Source organism: Acanthaster planci, linkage group LG16, assembly GCF_054643075.1.
Source record: "Acanthaster planci isolate LZ-2023a linkage group LG16, COTS_SCS, whole genome shotgun sequence".
Classification (NCBI taxonomy): Eukaryota; Metazoa; Echinodermata; class Asteroidea; order Valvatida; family Acanthasteridae; genus Acanthaster; species Acanthaster planci.
In genome coordinates this window covers 11,939,011-11,955,518 of record NC_141792.1, presented here as the reverse complement: position 1 = coordinate 11,955,518, position 16,508 = coordinate 11,939,011, and the positions used below count along the sequence as shown (strand labels likewise).

Genomic DNA, 16,508 nt, shown 5'->3' with positions numbered 1-16,508 from the left:
GCGCGGCAGTTGACGAAAGCTTCGATAACCAGTCGAGCGGGGGTTGTTTGGAAACGAGCCAGTACTGGTAACTACTAGTTTTTAGTACTAGTTTTTTTCCCAGATCCCTATCTTTATCGAGAATTAAACAAGCAAAAGAACTTGACGACTACAAAAGGCAAAACCACTTTCATAAGATGCTATATTTTTGCAGAACCCCCCCAAGAAAGTTTCGTTAACGTGGGACAGAATCTGAATGCATGGCGCAGTTTGGAGGTGATTCTTCTGGTGTAAGATGGGAACTTTAGGTAAAAATAAATAGTAGAAATAAATGTGTATGTATTCCCAACAGCAAGTGGTGAATTTTATAAATGCATGCAGGGCCCTCGGAAGATCCCATAAGCACATATCATTCATCGACTTAATTGATACCTGTCACAATCCACTACTCTGACTTCAAAATGGCCTGATTTTAATAAAATGATTGGAATGCAACTGTATTTTCAGTAAGCCAAACGGGCTGGCGGGTTATAACATTTTGAACGATTGCGGGGATAAAGTTAATATGCATTTTGCCATGACTAAAACGTGTGGAAAGCTTTTACATACGTGTGGTAAATAAAATTATAAATCTGTTATGACTCCAAAGACACAAATTCCATGGGAACCTCGGCTGCAAGCACAGATGAACAAAGAGAGACCATTCGAGAAAATATAGAACTGAGCCATTATCTCGGGTGTTTACGCCAAACGAAGGCCTTTGTTTTGTAGAGCATGGGAAACAACATCTTTCCCCCAAGCTAACTCGGCGTTTAAACTTTAGCTTTCGTTAAATGTAATTCTTCAAGTGTGATTCTTTATCTTAAATTGTAAATAGCTCAGCTATTAACTTATATATCAGTAAACTTTTCATTGCAATTCTGAACTTGACAACAATGTTCCATTACACAAAACACTGGGACCTGATTGAAGGTTGTTACGCTAGGTAACATCGTATGTGTAAGTGGCGAGTCCACAAGGTTAAAAAGCGCCTTAATAGTAACGCCAACTTGTCCAATTTCAGAACAGATGATGCAAATGGCATGCTGAGCGTGTACGGTGTATATGTAATGTTTTGGTATTGATAAAATACCAAGTGGGACCAAATTATTTATTTATTTCTTTATTTATTTCTAATATTTAATCAGGGTGGCCCGTTCACACTGGATGTGGTCTTCCACAGGGCCCTGAGACAAGACGTCACAAAATTAAAGTAAAAGATAACAATAATTTAAAATATAAGATATGCTACACTTAAAAGCTAAGAAATGGCTATAACAACGCACAGTAAAGGGAAAAAAGAATTCAAAAAGCTTAAGGCCGCTAAAAATTAAATATATATTTAAAAACACAAAAAAATTATCAGTGATTAAAATAATATCAATAATAATTAGCATTACGTAGATATTAGACACATTAAAATGCCATTAAAAGATGAGGGACGAGATACTTCAAATTTAAAATTATGTACATGTATTGAAAGAAATATTTGACACTCTTCTTATTCACAACCTAAGTGGCTGACATGCTTTCTTTCAGCATTAACTTAAAAGATTTGATCGAAGGCGCTGATCTGACTTCATTGTTTAGGCTGCTCGATACGGTAGCGCGACAGTATTCTTACACATCTACCCTCAAGCAAAAACTTCAATAACGTAAAAAAATACAGATGGCTAGCTGACAGACGGACGTACGCTCCAAGGTCCTGCCGGACAGAAATCGGTAGTAAAATACCGGTACGCTTGTATCTGCTTCGCAGCTCGCCAACATGAAAAAACAATTAGCAAACGCTACGCACTTTACGACCCATTTTGAATACCCTTTCTGAATGTTATCAGACTTTCCATTAAAATTTATCCTTGACAGACCCTAATGCCCAAGTTCTACATGGTTTTTCAAACCACACAGGGGCTACTTTTTAAACATTTATCTCTGTTTTGTCTTCTCGAAAATGTGAAAATACTGTTCAAAAATTTTTACTGGCGATGTCCTAAAATGTAAAACGAGGGAAAACGTCAGCGGGCCTGATGTTTCGATTCTGGCAGAATCTTCCCCAAAGGCAATCGTCTTTCTTGCCCTCACTACACCGTTTCTTCCCCAACCCATTTTATCTAGTGACTAGTGTCATGATTCAAATTGAATTTTATCCAATGATTTCCCGACAAAGCCTACGCCATGCATCGTGTCATGCGGTGGCGATGGGGACGAGGAAACACACACCTGGGTCTGTGCACTTACCACACAAGCGCTACTGCAGCTAGAGAGACTGAAACACACGCAACAAAAAGTCTTGTTGTTTTCACAACGGTCGATGAAAAAGCAAACCACCATCACATACGCATTGAAAATGGCTCTGTTTATTACAGATTTCACACTTGTACGTAAACCAAAAGCATTCTCTTTCAGTGATGCTTGTCCTTTGGTTTATAGATACCATTAAAAAGACACAAGTTTGTTTCTAAATATTTGCAGTGTAACCTTACTAAATAGAGTCGTCAGGAATGCTTAATAGGGCCAAAGATCTGCTCCCTACTTCAAACAATTAAATTAAAGAAACGATATCCGAACTTACTGACTACCACAACCGATATCTATTACTGATAAATCTTTCAATCCCAAGCGTATCCTTTTGCGTACCACAATATTTGATCTGACGTCAAACATTCGCGTTTGGGTTCGCTTTCAAGCAGGTATGAACAGGCCTTAAGTCCCTTGAAACACCCCCCCCCCATCTCTTAGTCATTGCTTGAACCTAATGGCCAGACTGAATAGCGTGACAACGTCTATCCGGGGGCCACTACTAGCCACCACGCGCCTTCAACAATACACCTATAGTTAAGATTGTTTGCAGTATCCATAGAATTGCACAGATAATGCAAAATGTAAAAACATAAACAGACATAAACTAGGAAAGGTTACCCTTTTCAGAACTGACCTGAGAGTTACAACTTTCAATTGCACTTGACGTATTTACACGGTGAAAACGACATGCACATTCATATAATCATTTCTCATTGTAACGAGGTTGAGAACTTCAAACTCCAGAATTCATTCTTTAAATCATGTTTAGTTCTTGCCCTTGTTGATACACTTGCATTCATCAAAGGTGCTAAACTTCACACCAAACGGTTTAACCCCTGGTACTTGAACTTGTATGGAACTCAAGCGCTATTGTCTTAGGTTCACTTATCCAAATGTGGTCAACCATTCAACCACTGGTGTGACTGGGGTACACTTTGCAGGGCACTTGGCGGACGAACACCCAATTTTTGTTCTATGTCTATTTTAATGCAGGGGAGGCAATGCTTGTAGTTACCCCACTTCATTCAACTTATTGAAAGATTTGATTAAAGGCTGTACTTACAAATCAAGAGCTTTTTCCCTTAACTTGTGCGAATACTATTCAAATATTCCACTACAAAATCGGATGATAAACTTGTACTCTTTATTCATCAAAGCTACTCAAATACACACCACTCGGGGTATTTCCAATGAAACTAATACATCTGCACTGTACTCAAGTGCCCCCTCTGTTCTCATACTTAACACCGAATATGTACATAAAAGACCTGTTCTGGGGATTCTGTAATTGTGGTCCCGATTTCAGACGGGCACAACCACTAATGATGCCTTTGCTTGTAGTGCAAGTACGTTGCTGTGTTCATATAGTCATGAAGAAAGCTGTTATGTCAGACGACAAAAACACAGAGTCAGACACAAAGTAAGAGGGAGGCCAGTCATACGGGACTTGTCACCACAAAATGAGCTTAAAGATATTGTTTTAATGATCTGTGATGTTTAACTTCGTGCAAAACAAGTGATCTGCTTTGATATATAACGTTGGGGTGCTTGAGTTCCAAAGAATTTAAGTTGCACCAGTAGTTTTCCAGAGAGTGGTTTGATAACGTCGCGATAGCTACTTTCAAAAATTCTTGTTTATTTGCTGACTTGGCTGTATCTACTTGTTTTGCAGCATGCGGAATAAAAGCACCAACCTTATCGCTATTCAGGGGAGAAGTCCATGTGAATATGCTCTACCGTGCCCATCTGTTTAACATTGTCACCGCTACTTGACCTTTTCAACAGCCGTTGACATGCATGTTTTTGTCACTTGCAAGTTTTCTCCAGGAGATAGGCTGGGCCGTATCTTACCAATTGACGGCTCACTCGAAAGGAGACCTGGTTTTGCTAGGCGTGTAACGTGAGAAATAACAACTAGGGCACAAATGTCTTCTCAACTGCGTATACGAGTTTGATCTTGATTGTTTTCATGCATGTATAGTGACGGGAATGGATTGGACACTCGTAACGTATACTACCCTTGCTCAGCATCCTTCGGTCAGTGGGTAATTGGTGCGCCACCGCGCGGCGGTGAGTAACTTCCCGAAACTTTCCACCGCCATGTGGATGTGCCTCGTGATCCACCATCTCAGGTATGCAATTTTAACTAGTTACCAACGTATATGTAACCTTATTTATTACTTGTCTGATCTTGCATGAATTTAGAGTTAGAACGTAAAGAAATAGAGGTGCTGACATCCCTTAAAAAGTGATTAATCTAAAGAAGAAAAAGTGCAATGATTTTGCAAACATGGCGCCTTCATTAATCGCTGTACACAACCATGATGGATGTAGCTTGCACAATGTACTCCGGATAATGCCAACCGTAGGCAACCCTTTTTCCTGGGTTTATAGATAGATTCACCATGTTTGATAAATATTTGGAAGCACTGGATTCTGTCTCACTTTGGTGGTTTCAGCATTGTAAATCTAAGTCAGTACTTGTTCAGTACTTTCTATAGTGCTTGATGCTAAACATTTTGTTAAAGTGCAAGCAGGGCGCAACCACAAATAATTCAATAACTGCATAACTACTCAGTAGTGAGACTTCAAAGTCATAAGCGGGAAATTCATCAGGTTAGTAACAGGCCAGACAAATGTAATTTGCTGTTTCTGAAAAAAGTCGCAACTGCTGCGACGTATTCAAATGGTGAAAAACTTTGGGGTTTAACCGTGTCCTTATTTAATGCAGGTTACATCAGTGGTTTTGACAGGATATAACCAAAGTGGCTAATTTAGGGGTATAAATTTTACTGAAGCTTGTGTGTATGCTATCCTGGTTGTACAGTTCTGAACTGTAACAAACTCATGGGTCTCGGTAGCGTATCCAGTATCGCGAGGGTGGGGAAACAACTCCGTATAAGATCACTCTGTCACTCGCTGAATGTTTCTAAAATGCTGACACTTGCAATTCCATAAAATTATGTAAATCAATGGCTAACAAAACAAAAACCGAGAACTAAGTGACAGATCTTCTCCAGGGGTAATTTGTCTCTCCGGGATACACAATTTCGCCTGAGGACTGATCCCTTGTAAAGGGAGTACGTCTGAGAAGACGTTATGCCATGTCTCCTCAAAATATAAGCTCATCTGACTGCCTTGCATGTACAGTTCCAGTGGCCATGGTGACGTCAACACTGGTTATTCGCAGCGTCCCCTTTATGAACGATGAAAAGAGCAAAATGAACGATGAAAAGAGCAAAATGAGCAATGATAAAAGCAAAATGAGCAATAACAAGAGCAAATGAGGAATAAAAAGAGCAAAATGAACAACGACAAATCAAATGAAGAATGGGAAAAGAGCCAATGAAAAATGAAAAACGTAAATGAAGAATGGAAAGAGCCAATGAAAAATGAAAAACAAAAATGAAGAATGGAAAAAGAGCCAATGAAAAATGAAAAAAGCAAAGGGATGGGAAAAGAACCAATGAACAAAAGAGCAAATCACGAGCAGTGAAATACTCATACTTGTCTATGTAAATACATTATATATTGAACGATTTCATTTGTTTCTTATGATTTAAAGATCAACCTTTCAATGGTCGACATGAATGTTATTTCTGCAGTCAATCCCTATGCATGTTATCAGTGTGAAAAATGCTTTGGACGGAAGTCCAGTCAATATTCACGCTCTGAAGAGGAATCAGTAATGAAAAAAGTTGACGATGATTTGGAACCTGCTGAGGAGGTTCATAACGAAACCTCGGATGAAAATCGTTTTGAATTGGAAGACAATGCCACCTACCAAGATTGGCTGGAAGAGGCCACAGAAAGAAATAGGGAGATAGGGGATGAACAATTTAACCAGTACGTCAACGAAGGCATGGGTGAAGATTAAACCAGGCAAAAGGCAAACAGAAATACCCTCTGGGCAGTTAAGCAAGACTCAAGTAAAGAGTTCCTTCAAATTTCCTACATTTAAAGGATAATGGAACTCACCAGGACATTGTAGATGATCTCAAAGAAAAACTTGATTAAAGGCACGAAAGTAAATAAAGCCTCGAACAGAGTTATGCCTAAGAATGCTGATAAATTTGACAGACTGTTTCAGCTAAATAAACATGACTAAAAGATAGTAGTGATTTGAGACATAATTATGGTTCCAAAAAGAAATTAGCACACGTAGTGTCTCTGTGTAGCGGAAGGGTTTCAGCAACAAATAAGTTTCAGTATTGAGCACGTACACATTTGACTATCGAACTCGTTGGTAAGTTGTATTTATATCACGAGAGGGCGCTCCGTTGTTCTAAATTTAGTACCTGGTATCTGTATGTATGTTCTAAAAATAGACCTTGTATCTGAGAAGACGGTGTGTGACCTCGGGTAAGGGAGAATAATAGAATTGGGGTCTTCCGTTGGAACGTACGTAAAAGGTTGTCGTTTTGGGGAGTTGGGTTGTGGTTACGTGTTGCTAACACTCAAAACGACATGGTGCCCTGAGTGTCACGAGGGGAGACTCACCACTATATGTTTGCCAGGGGATAATTCTTGAATCAGGGAGGACACTCATCACTTTCACATCATTTATTACCTGTACCTGCTGTGACTGACTGGAAGTCTACTCAAATTTTGGGAGAGCCGGAATAAATGCCAGAATCATCAAAATCAGACAGCCGTGTCTCAGGGCATCTGTTCGTCTGTCAAGAGACAATTGATACCCCGGCTCTACGCGGAGCCCCCTCAACATACTACAGTTGACATAAAAATTAAAACTTCTGGTAGTCACTCTTGTAGTAATTCTCTCTGTGAAGTCTACCGAGTTTGTTTTGTGTTCTTACTGACGAGTATCAGTACTGAGCGATAATTCTAGGGTAAGATACCGGCCGGGAACTTCTGCACATTACTCCACAGCATGAAGGATTAATTTGCCGCCCACGAGAATTTATAATTTTTATATAATGAGGCATTTTCCATATACTCTACAATAAAGATCAACAGTAATTCTTTTGAGAGATCTAGGGGATGTCTTAGGTAATAATTGTCTACAGTATCTATAGGGTTTGGGCATGTAGAGGTTATACAGCCTTATATTTTGCTGGGTGTATTAATTGGTGGCTTTGTGATTGGTTTTAGAGTTATAAATACGATTCTTACGAAATGTCAACATTTCAAATTTGGATGACAACAGTAACGTTTTTTATCGACCAGGTCTTAAGAACTCCGGTAGCATGTCTCGTGAAAACCAATGTACATGTACATCATGTAATTCATAAAACAAAATAATGCTTTGCCATTGGCATAGTCCGTCGCGCTCCGCATTCGGTTTGTTCGGTTGTTTCTTGATCTCTGCCGCATAAAAAGGCACTCTTTGGCACACAAAGTGAACCCATCGGACATTCGTAAGGGCTTTCACTCTTTCAAATTTGACCGATTCTACATGCATTAAATGCCTTCAACTCCCATCTGAAATTCGTCGATGTTGACGCACGTGCCGTCCGCATCGCTGGATGTCGCCATGTTTATTGTTTGGTATCATGACCCACGACTCACGCCTTCGTACCGGTGTCGGATTGGACAATTTGCATCACGTGGTCAGATTACATCATTCGCGAGCGATTTTTAAACGTGGCGAATTTCTCACATAGAGCTTCTGATTCTGTTCAGAAAATCTATTCCCGGAACGAATTGACAGAATTTAGGGTTCATTTGACGGCCTAAACACTGGAGCAACACATTCTAGAGAATAAATAGACTTCACACCTATGCAGCTCTTCCAGTTATTTTTCTCGCCACTGGTGTGGGAGTTACTTTTCACTGAAACCAATTAATATGCTAGGAAGATTATGACAGAGAAGTCACGGAGCCACCCAAGTTGTTGGTCTCCAGCAACCATTCCAGAAATGATGGCATTTGTAGCACTACTGGTGTGTATAGGTATCGACATGCGGCCTCATTACGACAAGTACTGGAGCAACTGGGGCATTGTACACAGTTGTTGCAGAAAATAGAGTACCATTGACGAGTTTGCTTGGAAGAATGTGTCCACTTTTGTTGGTGTTTATTCCAATTGGCTAGAAATCTTACCTCTCGTTTCAATGTTGTGGTAGAAACGAGGCAGCATTGTGCAGTTTCTCCTAATATTGAAACCGGGGAGGGGGTTGGTTGCCATTCTGTCCAATGATGGTGATTTGGGCTTTTGTTTTCAAATTGAGACCTCTTGCATCATTTTGGAGTTGAACACTTAAATTTTTCCCGCTGGTGCCAACTAAAAGGGATATTCGTTTTGTGCAATTCAGTTGTGAAAACACTGAAGGCAGACTAGGTGATTAGATTGGTCTCTAAATGGAGCTATAAAAAGCTTCATGGTCTCTACAAACTTGTTGCAACTTATCCACTATGTCAATATCGGTTTATTACTCACTGCATAGTAAAGTCAGATTTACAGGCCCATACAATCTGTAGAGGGCAGCATGCACCATATCAGGTTGTGGTATTGAGCTGATAGTTTTTCTCTCTGTGGGCTGGTCTTTAAAGGGGGATAGCACAGAGAGAAGCTGGCGCTGAAAAGGTTATCCCTATTCGATCCCACTAAATCCACGCCCACAATTTGGGCTGTGCCCAAATGGGATTGGATACTTTACTTCTAGAGGACGGAAGACATACAGGAAAGTCTGCCTGTACAGAACATGTACAGTATGTAAGTTTTCTTGTCACTCCCTTTTCATCATATTCCACTATATGTTCATTACATGACACCAAACTTCTGCCCACTCAACCCAGAATAAACTATCAACCATGATTTGACAAGATTGGCTGATACTGGGGATAAAAATTTTACTGTAGCTTTCAATCCACTGACTTACGTTTGAGTTAACTGTTTTGAGAAAAATCCAGAAAAACACCTCAGCCTTTTTAATTGTAAAATTGAAGACATCTCAAATTATATTACTCCATGAACTAGGGGGTGTTCTGATTGACCGGACAATGTGTGAAATGTGCTCTCGCCCTTTCGAAAGAGCAGTACTGTTTTCCATGGCCAGGAGTACACAGTAATTAACCTCGAAGTAAGAGGCCGCTTCGACAGTGTAGCACTTTGAAATTGTGGTGAAAAACTTCATCGAGCAGTGAAGTTAGAGCAGTCAAGTTGGTTCCATGAGTGCTAGTGACAGAGTAAGTATTATGATTTATCCCCAGAAAAGCGTTTCAATTCCAGATTTACAATGCATTTTAGTCTTCGCTTCTTCAACTCGTGCTCTACTCAAAAGCAGTCAGTTGGCTGTTCACCTTCTCTTGCTTTGCAGTGGTGTATTCAGTATTAGGTGGGTGGTTAGGGAGACAACTCTGTGGACGAACATTCTGTCACTCGCTCAATGTTTCTAAAATACTGGCGTTTTCTATTCAGTAAGATTATTTCCATTTGTGAATGGGGAAAAAAGGCTTAACTTTTCTGGTTTAATCCATCTCACCTGAATACACCACTTCACCTTCGGACCTTTTGGAGTGATCTCTGAGTAGGAGATCTCTGACAAGACATTATGAGATGGCTCCTGAAAAATCAGTACATCCCAGGGCCTTGAATCTGCATTGAGAAGAAGCACCCCTTACCGGTTTACAAGAGCCATTTTGTGGCGAATGTTCATTTGTTGATAGCGACGAAACCGTAACGCGTGTTTTTCGAAGTCGTTTGTGAACCAGAAAAGAGCAGTTCCCACCAAAGAAACATATGTTACAAGGAAAACTGCGCCCTGTTTTGATCAAACTCGGGCTCATAGAGTGATGGGCATCTGGTAAGCTACGCTGGAAGGCATAAAGTAGTGGGCATCAGCCATGCTGGGCTGGCCTGGCCTGGCTTTTCCGATGATAGCCTATGATTCTCCCTGGTGCAGGTGAAGTGACCAAGTCATGAATATGGAAGTGCATACCTGAATTGCGCAAGTCCACCAGGACGGAAATTTGGGACTGAATGGGGAAGAACAATCTTGCACTGACTGCAGTTTCAATAATTAATGAGGGCACCTTTAGTCTTGTTTAGGCATTCTGTTTTTTCCATTTATTCAAATCAAAACGTTAATTTAGCATGCACCAAGTGTGGGTCCTGGTCCGTAATATCCAATTATGTGAAGTCATGATAGCAACAACACAGGTTCGTCCAAGTAAGACAATTTGGAGACCGGAAAGAGGTCTCATCTGAGGTTGTTGTAATAACAGTCGGAAGAAAAATCAGAAAGTCTTGTAATTCAGCTTCTTTGTATAATTACAATGACTTGAAACTACCTTTTATATCAGTTGTTTACTGAAGAAATTGGAAGTATATCTTGAGGAATTAACAAGGCTTAAACTGTGTAAATTAAAAACAGACTTATTCAGCGTTCATTTCATCTATTTGTTTCATAATTGTCTTGACTATAGTTCGTTTTTATTTCATGTCTTATTTCAACTCTGACAGTCCTATTTGCTAACGACGGTAATCAAATGCCGAGAGTTCCTGAACCAGAGTTTCCCTCAGATCACAGTCGCAACAATCAGTGGCGCGTCCATCCCTCGGCAACCGGTCGGACCCTCTCTAACTTCAACACTGGACGGCATCTTGAGTAGTCTTCTTGATCCAGTCACAGTATTTACCGACGGTAACATAAACGCCTGGGTGAGCAGGATCAGCGCAGCCGCTACCCCAGCTGGCAATGCCCTCTAGGGTGGTGCTGTTCTTGTGGCTGCCATGCACGAAGTTGCTGACAATTGGGCCACCATCGTCACCCTAGCGGGAAAAGTAGGAAACTAAGCCGTTGGAAACCATGATTAGAGTTAAGTTAAAAGAGACCCAGCAGCCTGACCGGTGAAGAAGGTTATTTGAGGAAGAGATGGCAGCTAAGGGGAAGAGACAAAGGTTGTCTTCGTTACATTTAATATTGGCAATGAGGACGATATGAGAAAGTTAAAGGAAACAATGAGCTCTCTAACTCAGCAACAGTCCCCCAACAGCTAACACTTCTGAAGAAGAAAATGTCACGGTACACCTGAGAAAAGGGATTGACAAGTGTTAGCACGAACTGCCAACATTTTAGAGCCCCGCCCCCCTTAAAGCCTTTGCATGGCATCACTCGTCCCTCTGCCACCCCCTGCATCTGCGAGGAAATGGCCCACCTGGCAGAAGTCTTTTCCGGAAGCGGCCGCGCAAAACATGTTGTCTGTAATCGATGAAGATCCGTAGGCGTTTTTGCAATGATGCATGGTGAGTGCTCTCACCACCACTTCCATCAGAACGTCTGACCTTGCAGACCCATCACCTCAATAAATCAATTAAAAGAAATACCTCAACTTTGTTAGAACGTATCTGATCAATCCACAAACTCCCTTTTTATATATAGAGTGAGAAGAATGTGCATTGAAAATCACAAACCCAATCTCTGTACCCGACAGACCAAATAACAATGAATGAGCCAACCACTCAAATTCCCAACCAGTCATATTGCCGTGCTACTTGGTTCAGTGGCTTAAAGTTATGCCGGAAATCGGGGCGATGTGGGTGGGGAATTCCAATGGGTTGGATAACTTGCCCCTGCCATGCATGGGAATTTGAAAAGCGAGAGGGGCTGCTGACCAGTGATGTAGTCGAGAACCAAAGCTCGAGTACTAAAATTTACGAGTACACAGAGTGCCAAATATTGGCCGAAGTCCGAGTACTGTTTAATCGAGTCATAGCCTGGACCAAAAATGCAGGTTCGAGTTTTCCGAGTCTGAGTACGTGCCAAGTACGAGTACAGAGATAATCGAGTACATCCGAGTACATAGTAAAAAAAATTGCACTGTAACGTGTGGTATACTAAGAAAATTACCCTGTATTCTAAAAAATTAGCACATATACATATCAAAAGTGTTTTTTGCTTTGAATTCTTGAAAATAGATAAGCGTGATGTTCGTAATAAGGAATATACACTCCGGCGAGTTTTTACTACTCTCTCTTTTTCAGTGCTATTGACTACGTTTTGGTGATTAGTAAGTCCAAATGGTTTGTTCATCCCCCTGTATATCAAGAAAACATGTATGGTCAAAAATTGTGAGGGGGGTTACTCACCATCCAATGAGATTTACGCCTGTGGTCTCGTTGGTTGGGTCGTTAATTTAGTTTTCTTGTAGGCTTTATAGAATCTTGTAAGTTTTGACAGTTATAGTGAAATGCCAGAGTTTCGACTGATGGTGATGACACGAATGTTTCATCGACCATAAAGAGAGGAAAGGGTTGTGGTTCACAGAGTAAACGGGTGTGTTAACCCTAAATGGTCGACAGGAAAATTTTTCACGGGAGGGATGTCTCTTTTCTGATCCATGCTATAAGAGTAATGTAATGAAATAAAATGTACAACCCAAAGAGACATCCACAGACATCAGTTTTCGCATTGTTGCAATCTTATCCAATTTTATGGGTGATTAGTGGTAATGATTCAGGCTTAGTACTTCAAAGAGTCAAGAATGCTCCGACATCACGCCAGCCCCAATGTGTTCTTTGCGTGTCGATTTGAGCGACGACTGTAGTTGATTATAATTATCTAGTCGACCAAGGCCATCGGGCACGGTCACACCGCTGGTTATCAGTAACCCATTTCTTTGATCATTATGGAAGGGAACCATGAACACTGCGAGAATCGCAGCCAAAGTGAAATGTAAGCAACAGTGAGTTCTTTATGACTACACCAACTAGGGTCGTTCAATAAGCCACTTGCAAGTTAAATTTGAATGAAATCTGGTACCCTGTGTTATCTGATTGCATAGAAACGTGAATTCCCCAGTATAAAGACACTGTTGCTATACCTTGTGATTCGGGGCCAAGCTTTTGCTTAGCGACCACCATCTCTGGAATGGACTAGTTTCTTTGTGCCGTTCTTATCCATTGAGAACAGTGTATTGTTGAAAAGCGTCTTTTATGTAACTAAGGAAAAGCTTGCCCCGAATCATGAGATATAGCAACGGTGGCTTTAGTATGGAGAATTCCAATTGTTATGTTCACGTGAATTTAAAGAACTCAGCCTACCAGATTTTATTCAAAATTAACTCGCAAAAGGCTTATTGTAACTGAATTGCGCGTGCGTATCGTTGAAAAGCGATTGACCACTGGTCAAACTATAGATTGAGCCCAAACTTGACCTACAAACGGGAGATCAATCGTCGACACACGGCCGCCCCAATACGGTCAATCTGGCGCATGCGTATGTGATGATCTCTAATGATCCAAGCATGTGCTGTTTGCTTGATCGAACTCACTCATTATTAAAATCAAACTTACTTGCTGTTGCTCCCCATCCACTCACGAGCAGTTTCCTCCCTTTATGAGGCCGTGTCTTGGAAATTGGAATGGCTGCGATCTTACCGTTGCCGATGTGGGCGTCTCTACCCAGGTGGAACAAGGAGATGTCGTTATCAAGAGTGCCGCTATTGTAGTCGGGATGGCGAAGCCATGTGCCCCTAATTATCTGCTGGCCGGCCTCACTGTGGTTGTTCTTATCGTGGAGTCCCAAACCTGCATAGCCATGGCTGCTTATCCTGTTTACCAGTGGAAAGCAATAGGCAAATGATCAAAAAGAAAACCTTGTAAAATCAGTATTAGGTATGTTTCGGACAGGTCTTTACGTTTGCCTTATAACTTGGCCAATTGGGACACAGTAAATGACGCCATTTCGTTGCTCAAAATGGTAAATTTTGGTGAGTAAAACAATTGCAGTTACACACCATGGATCAATCTCTTTCTTGAGTATGTGTGGATCTCAGAAGAACCGGGGAATAGCTTGACGTTTCGAACAGTGTTGAAATTCTCAACCTCGTTATAATGAGAAATGATTATATGAATGTTCCGCTTGATCGGATGGCACATTGATTGATCAAAGTTTGGCAATGATTATTTACACTTTAAATCGTTACACATTTCGCTAGTGCACATTTCGTGGAAATACTTACTTTCGTATCAAGCATTCTGCTATAAAGAGGCCTACAGGTATGGGGCATAAGGTCAAGAGTTCTTTTTTTACGAAGATGATAAAATGACGACGGATTGCACTCGAATCAAGGGGGCAATGAATGGTTCTCTACAAGTACTAACCCGCAGTGGGCGGCTGAGACGACCCATCGTTTGTGGATAAGGGTACCACCGCAATACTGGCCCTTAGCACCTCTCTTATTATAGATGGCCACCTGGTAGGGTCGGCTGTGTGGTGAGGATTCGTGCCCGCCGACGACCAGTCTGCTGAGAGTCGGCGCTGATATCAGTTCAGAAAGAAATCATAATTACGATTTTTCATGTGTTTTGTTGTGGCCGGAAAGTCTGCTTAGAAATCATTCACCACTTGCTGCTGAATGCTTTGAAAAAAATGCATTCGACACATACCCCTCATTTTCAAGATTTTCAGTTTTTAAAATTCTTCAAAAATTCATCATTTCATGTAAGGGACGTTCAAACACACAGGAAGGACTCTTTGGGCACTACTCTAAACTGACAGGTGGCCTTCATTGACGCCCGAGTTTTTCAGCCAGGCCTGCAGCCTTGCAAAAAGAGCCTAGATTGTGCGGTGTTATGTAAGATTCTTTTGTTCCCGAAACTGGAACAGTGCTCTGCTGACCTCTTTTCAATAGGGGCCAGATTAGTTTGCAGCGGTGCTGTGTGGCTCCTCCCTGCAGTGGTGGAGCGCTTTTGTCCCCGGTGGTAATCCGCTCGCTCTGAATGCCCCAAACCATGGTATACTGTTTAAAAACAAGACTGGATTATCTCCACTATTGAGAGTGAAAAAAAAATGTCGGTAATGCCCAGCAGCTCAGTCTTTTGTGACAAGCACGGTCTTTTGTTACAAGGGCCAGTTCTTTTGTTCCAGTTTCGGGCTCCCCGGCTTCATGTATAAAGAATGTGTACTCAAAAACGGGTCGCCCGGCAGGAAGTAGTTCATTTGCTGATAACTATTTTCTAGGCTGCAATCCAACGTTCGTCTTACCACTAGCTAATGAGTGCAGCAACTTGCCATAGACGCGTGTAATATTCCTAGCGGTAGCCAGTTAATTGAGAAAGGACCCGGAAAATGAGCCTCAAGTTTCACCTTCAAGCATGCTTCCATTGACTCATCCACGTGCAAAAGATGTTTAGGCTTATTTTTGTGTAAAGGCCTCATTTAAATCAACTAATGCAAATATCAGTAATATGCATTCTACTAACAACTAAGTTACTGAAAAGATAGACAGCATGGCTGCAACGGTGTTTTTCTCAGTACATGTATAACTAAAGTTTTAACTACAGTTTAACTAGCCACATGGTTCTCATATTGCACGGTTTCGGCCGTTCATGACAATCTGCATCAACTTACTCAGTACAGCCAGCAGGCAAGCCAGAAAAATGAAGAACTTCATGTTGAATGTTGCCGTTGATTCTGCTAGTTGCTTCGTTGAGACGCAAGCTCGAAGTACCGAGATTGGGGATTTCGGTGCTTTTTATAGCCCGGACTGGGCGAACAATGCGCGGTAGCTGACGTAAGCTTCGATAACCAGTCGAGCGCGGGTTGTTTGGAAACGAGCCAGTACTGGTAACTACTAGTTTTTAGTACTAGTTTTTTCCAGATCCCTATCTTTATCGAGAAGCAAACAAGCAAAAGTACTTGACGACTACAAAAAGCGGAACCACTTTCATAAGGTGCTATATTTTTGCAGAGCCCCCCCCCAAGGAAGTTTCGTTAACGTGGGACATAATCTGAATGCATGGCGCAGTTTGGAGGTGATTCTTCTGGTGTAAGATGGGAACTTTAGGTAAAAATAAATAGTAGAAATAAATGTGTATGTATTCCCAACAGCAAGTGGTGGATTTCAGAAATGCATGCAGGGCCCTCGGAAGATCCCATACGCACATATCATTCATCGACTTAATTGATACCTTTCACAATCCACTACTCTGACTTCAAAATGGCTTGATTTTAGTAAAATGATTGGAATGCAACTGTATTTTCAGTAAGCCAAACGGGCTGGCGGGTTATAACATTTTGAACGATTGCGAGGATAAAGTTAATATGCATTTTGCCATGACTAAAACGTGTGGAAAGCTTTTACATACGTGTGGTAAATAAAATTATAAACCTGCTATGACTCCAAAGACACAAATTCCATGGGAACCTCGGCTGCAAGCACAGATGAACAAAGAGAGACCATTCGAGAAAATATAGAACTGAGCCATTATCTCGAGTGTTTAC

The 16,508-nt window shown here is 41.2% G+C and overlaps 1 protein-coding gene across 1 annotated transcript; it reads right to left on the bottom strand.

The window, feature by feature from the left end:
* Nucleotides 1-10,315: 10,315 nt before the first annotated feature.
* LOC147796508 (serine protease 1-like) lies at nt 10,316-15,795 on the bottom strand. The gene is made up of 5 exons (XM_087147506.1): nt 15,636-15,795; nt 14,387-14,543; nt 13,577-13,833; nt 11,440-11,582; nt 10,316-11,053 (listed from the first exon to the last, which is right to left on the bottom strand). The coding sequence occupies exons 1-5, from the start codon at nt 15,676-15,678 to the stop codon at nt 10,868-10,870; spliced, it is 786 nt and encodes a 261-aa protein (XP_087003632.1). The 5' UTR covers nt 15,679-15,795; the 3' UTR covers nt 10,316-10,867.
* Between the last annotated feature and the right edge of the window lie 713 nt (nt 15,796-16,508).

Bases quoted from the DNA above. Each gene is read 5' to 3' on its own strand.
- LOC147796508 (XM_087147506.1), bottom strand. From the start codon at position 15,678: ATGAAGTTCTTCATTTTTCTGGCTTGCCTGCTGGCTGTACTGA. The intron at 14,544-15,635 runs GTAAGTTGATGC...AACTGATATCAG, and splicing joins TTGCCTGCTGGCTGTACTGA to CGCCGACTCTCAGCAGACTG. The intron at 11,054-11,439 runs GTGGGCCATTTC...TTTTCCCGCTAG, and splicing joins CCGGAAAAGACTTCTGCCAG to GGTGACGATGGTGGCCCAAT.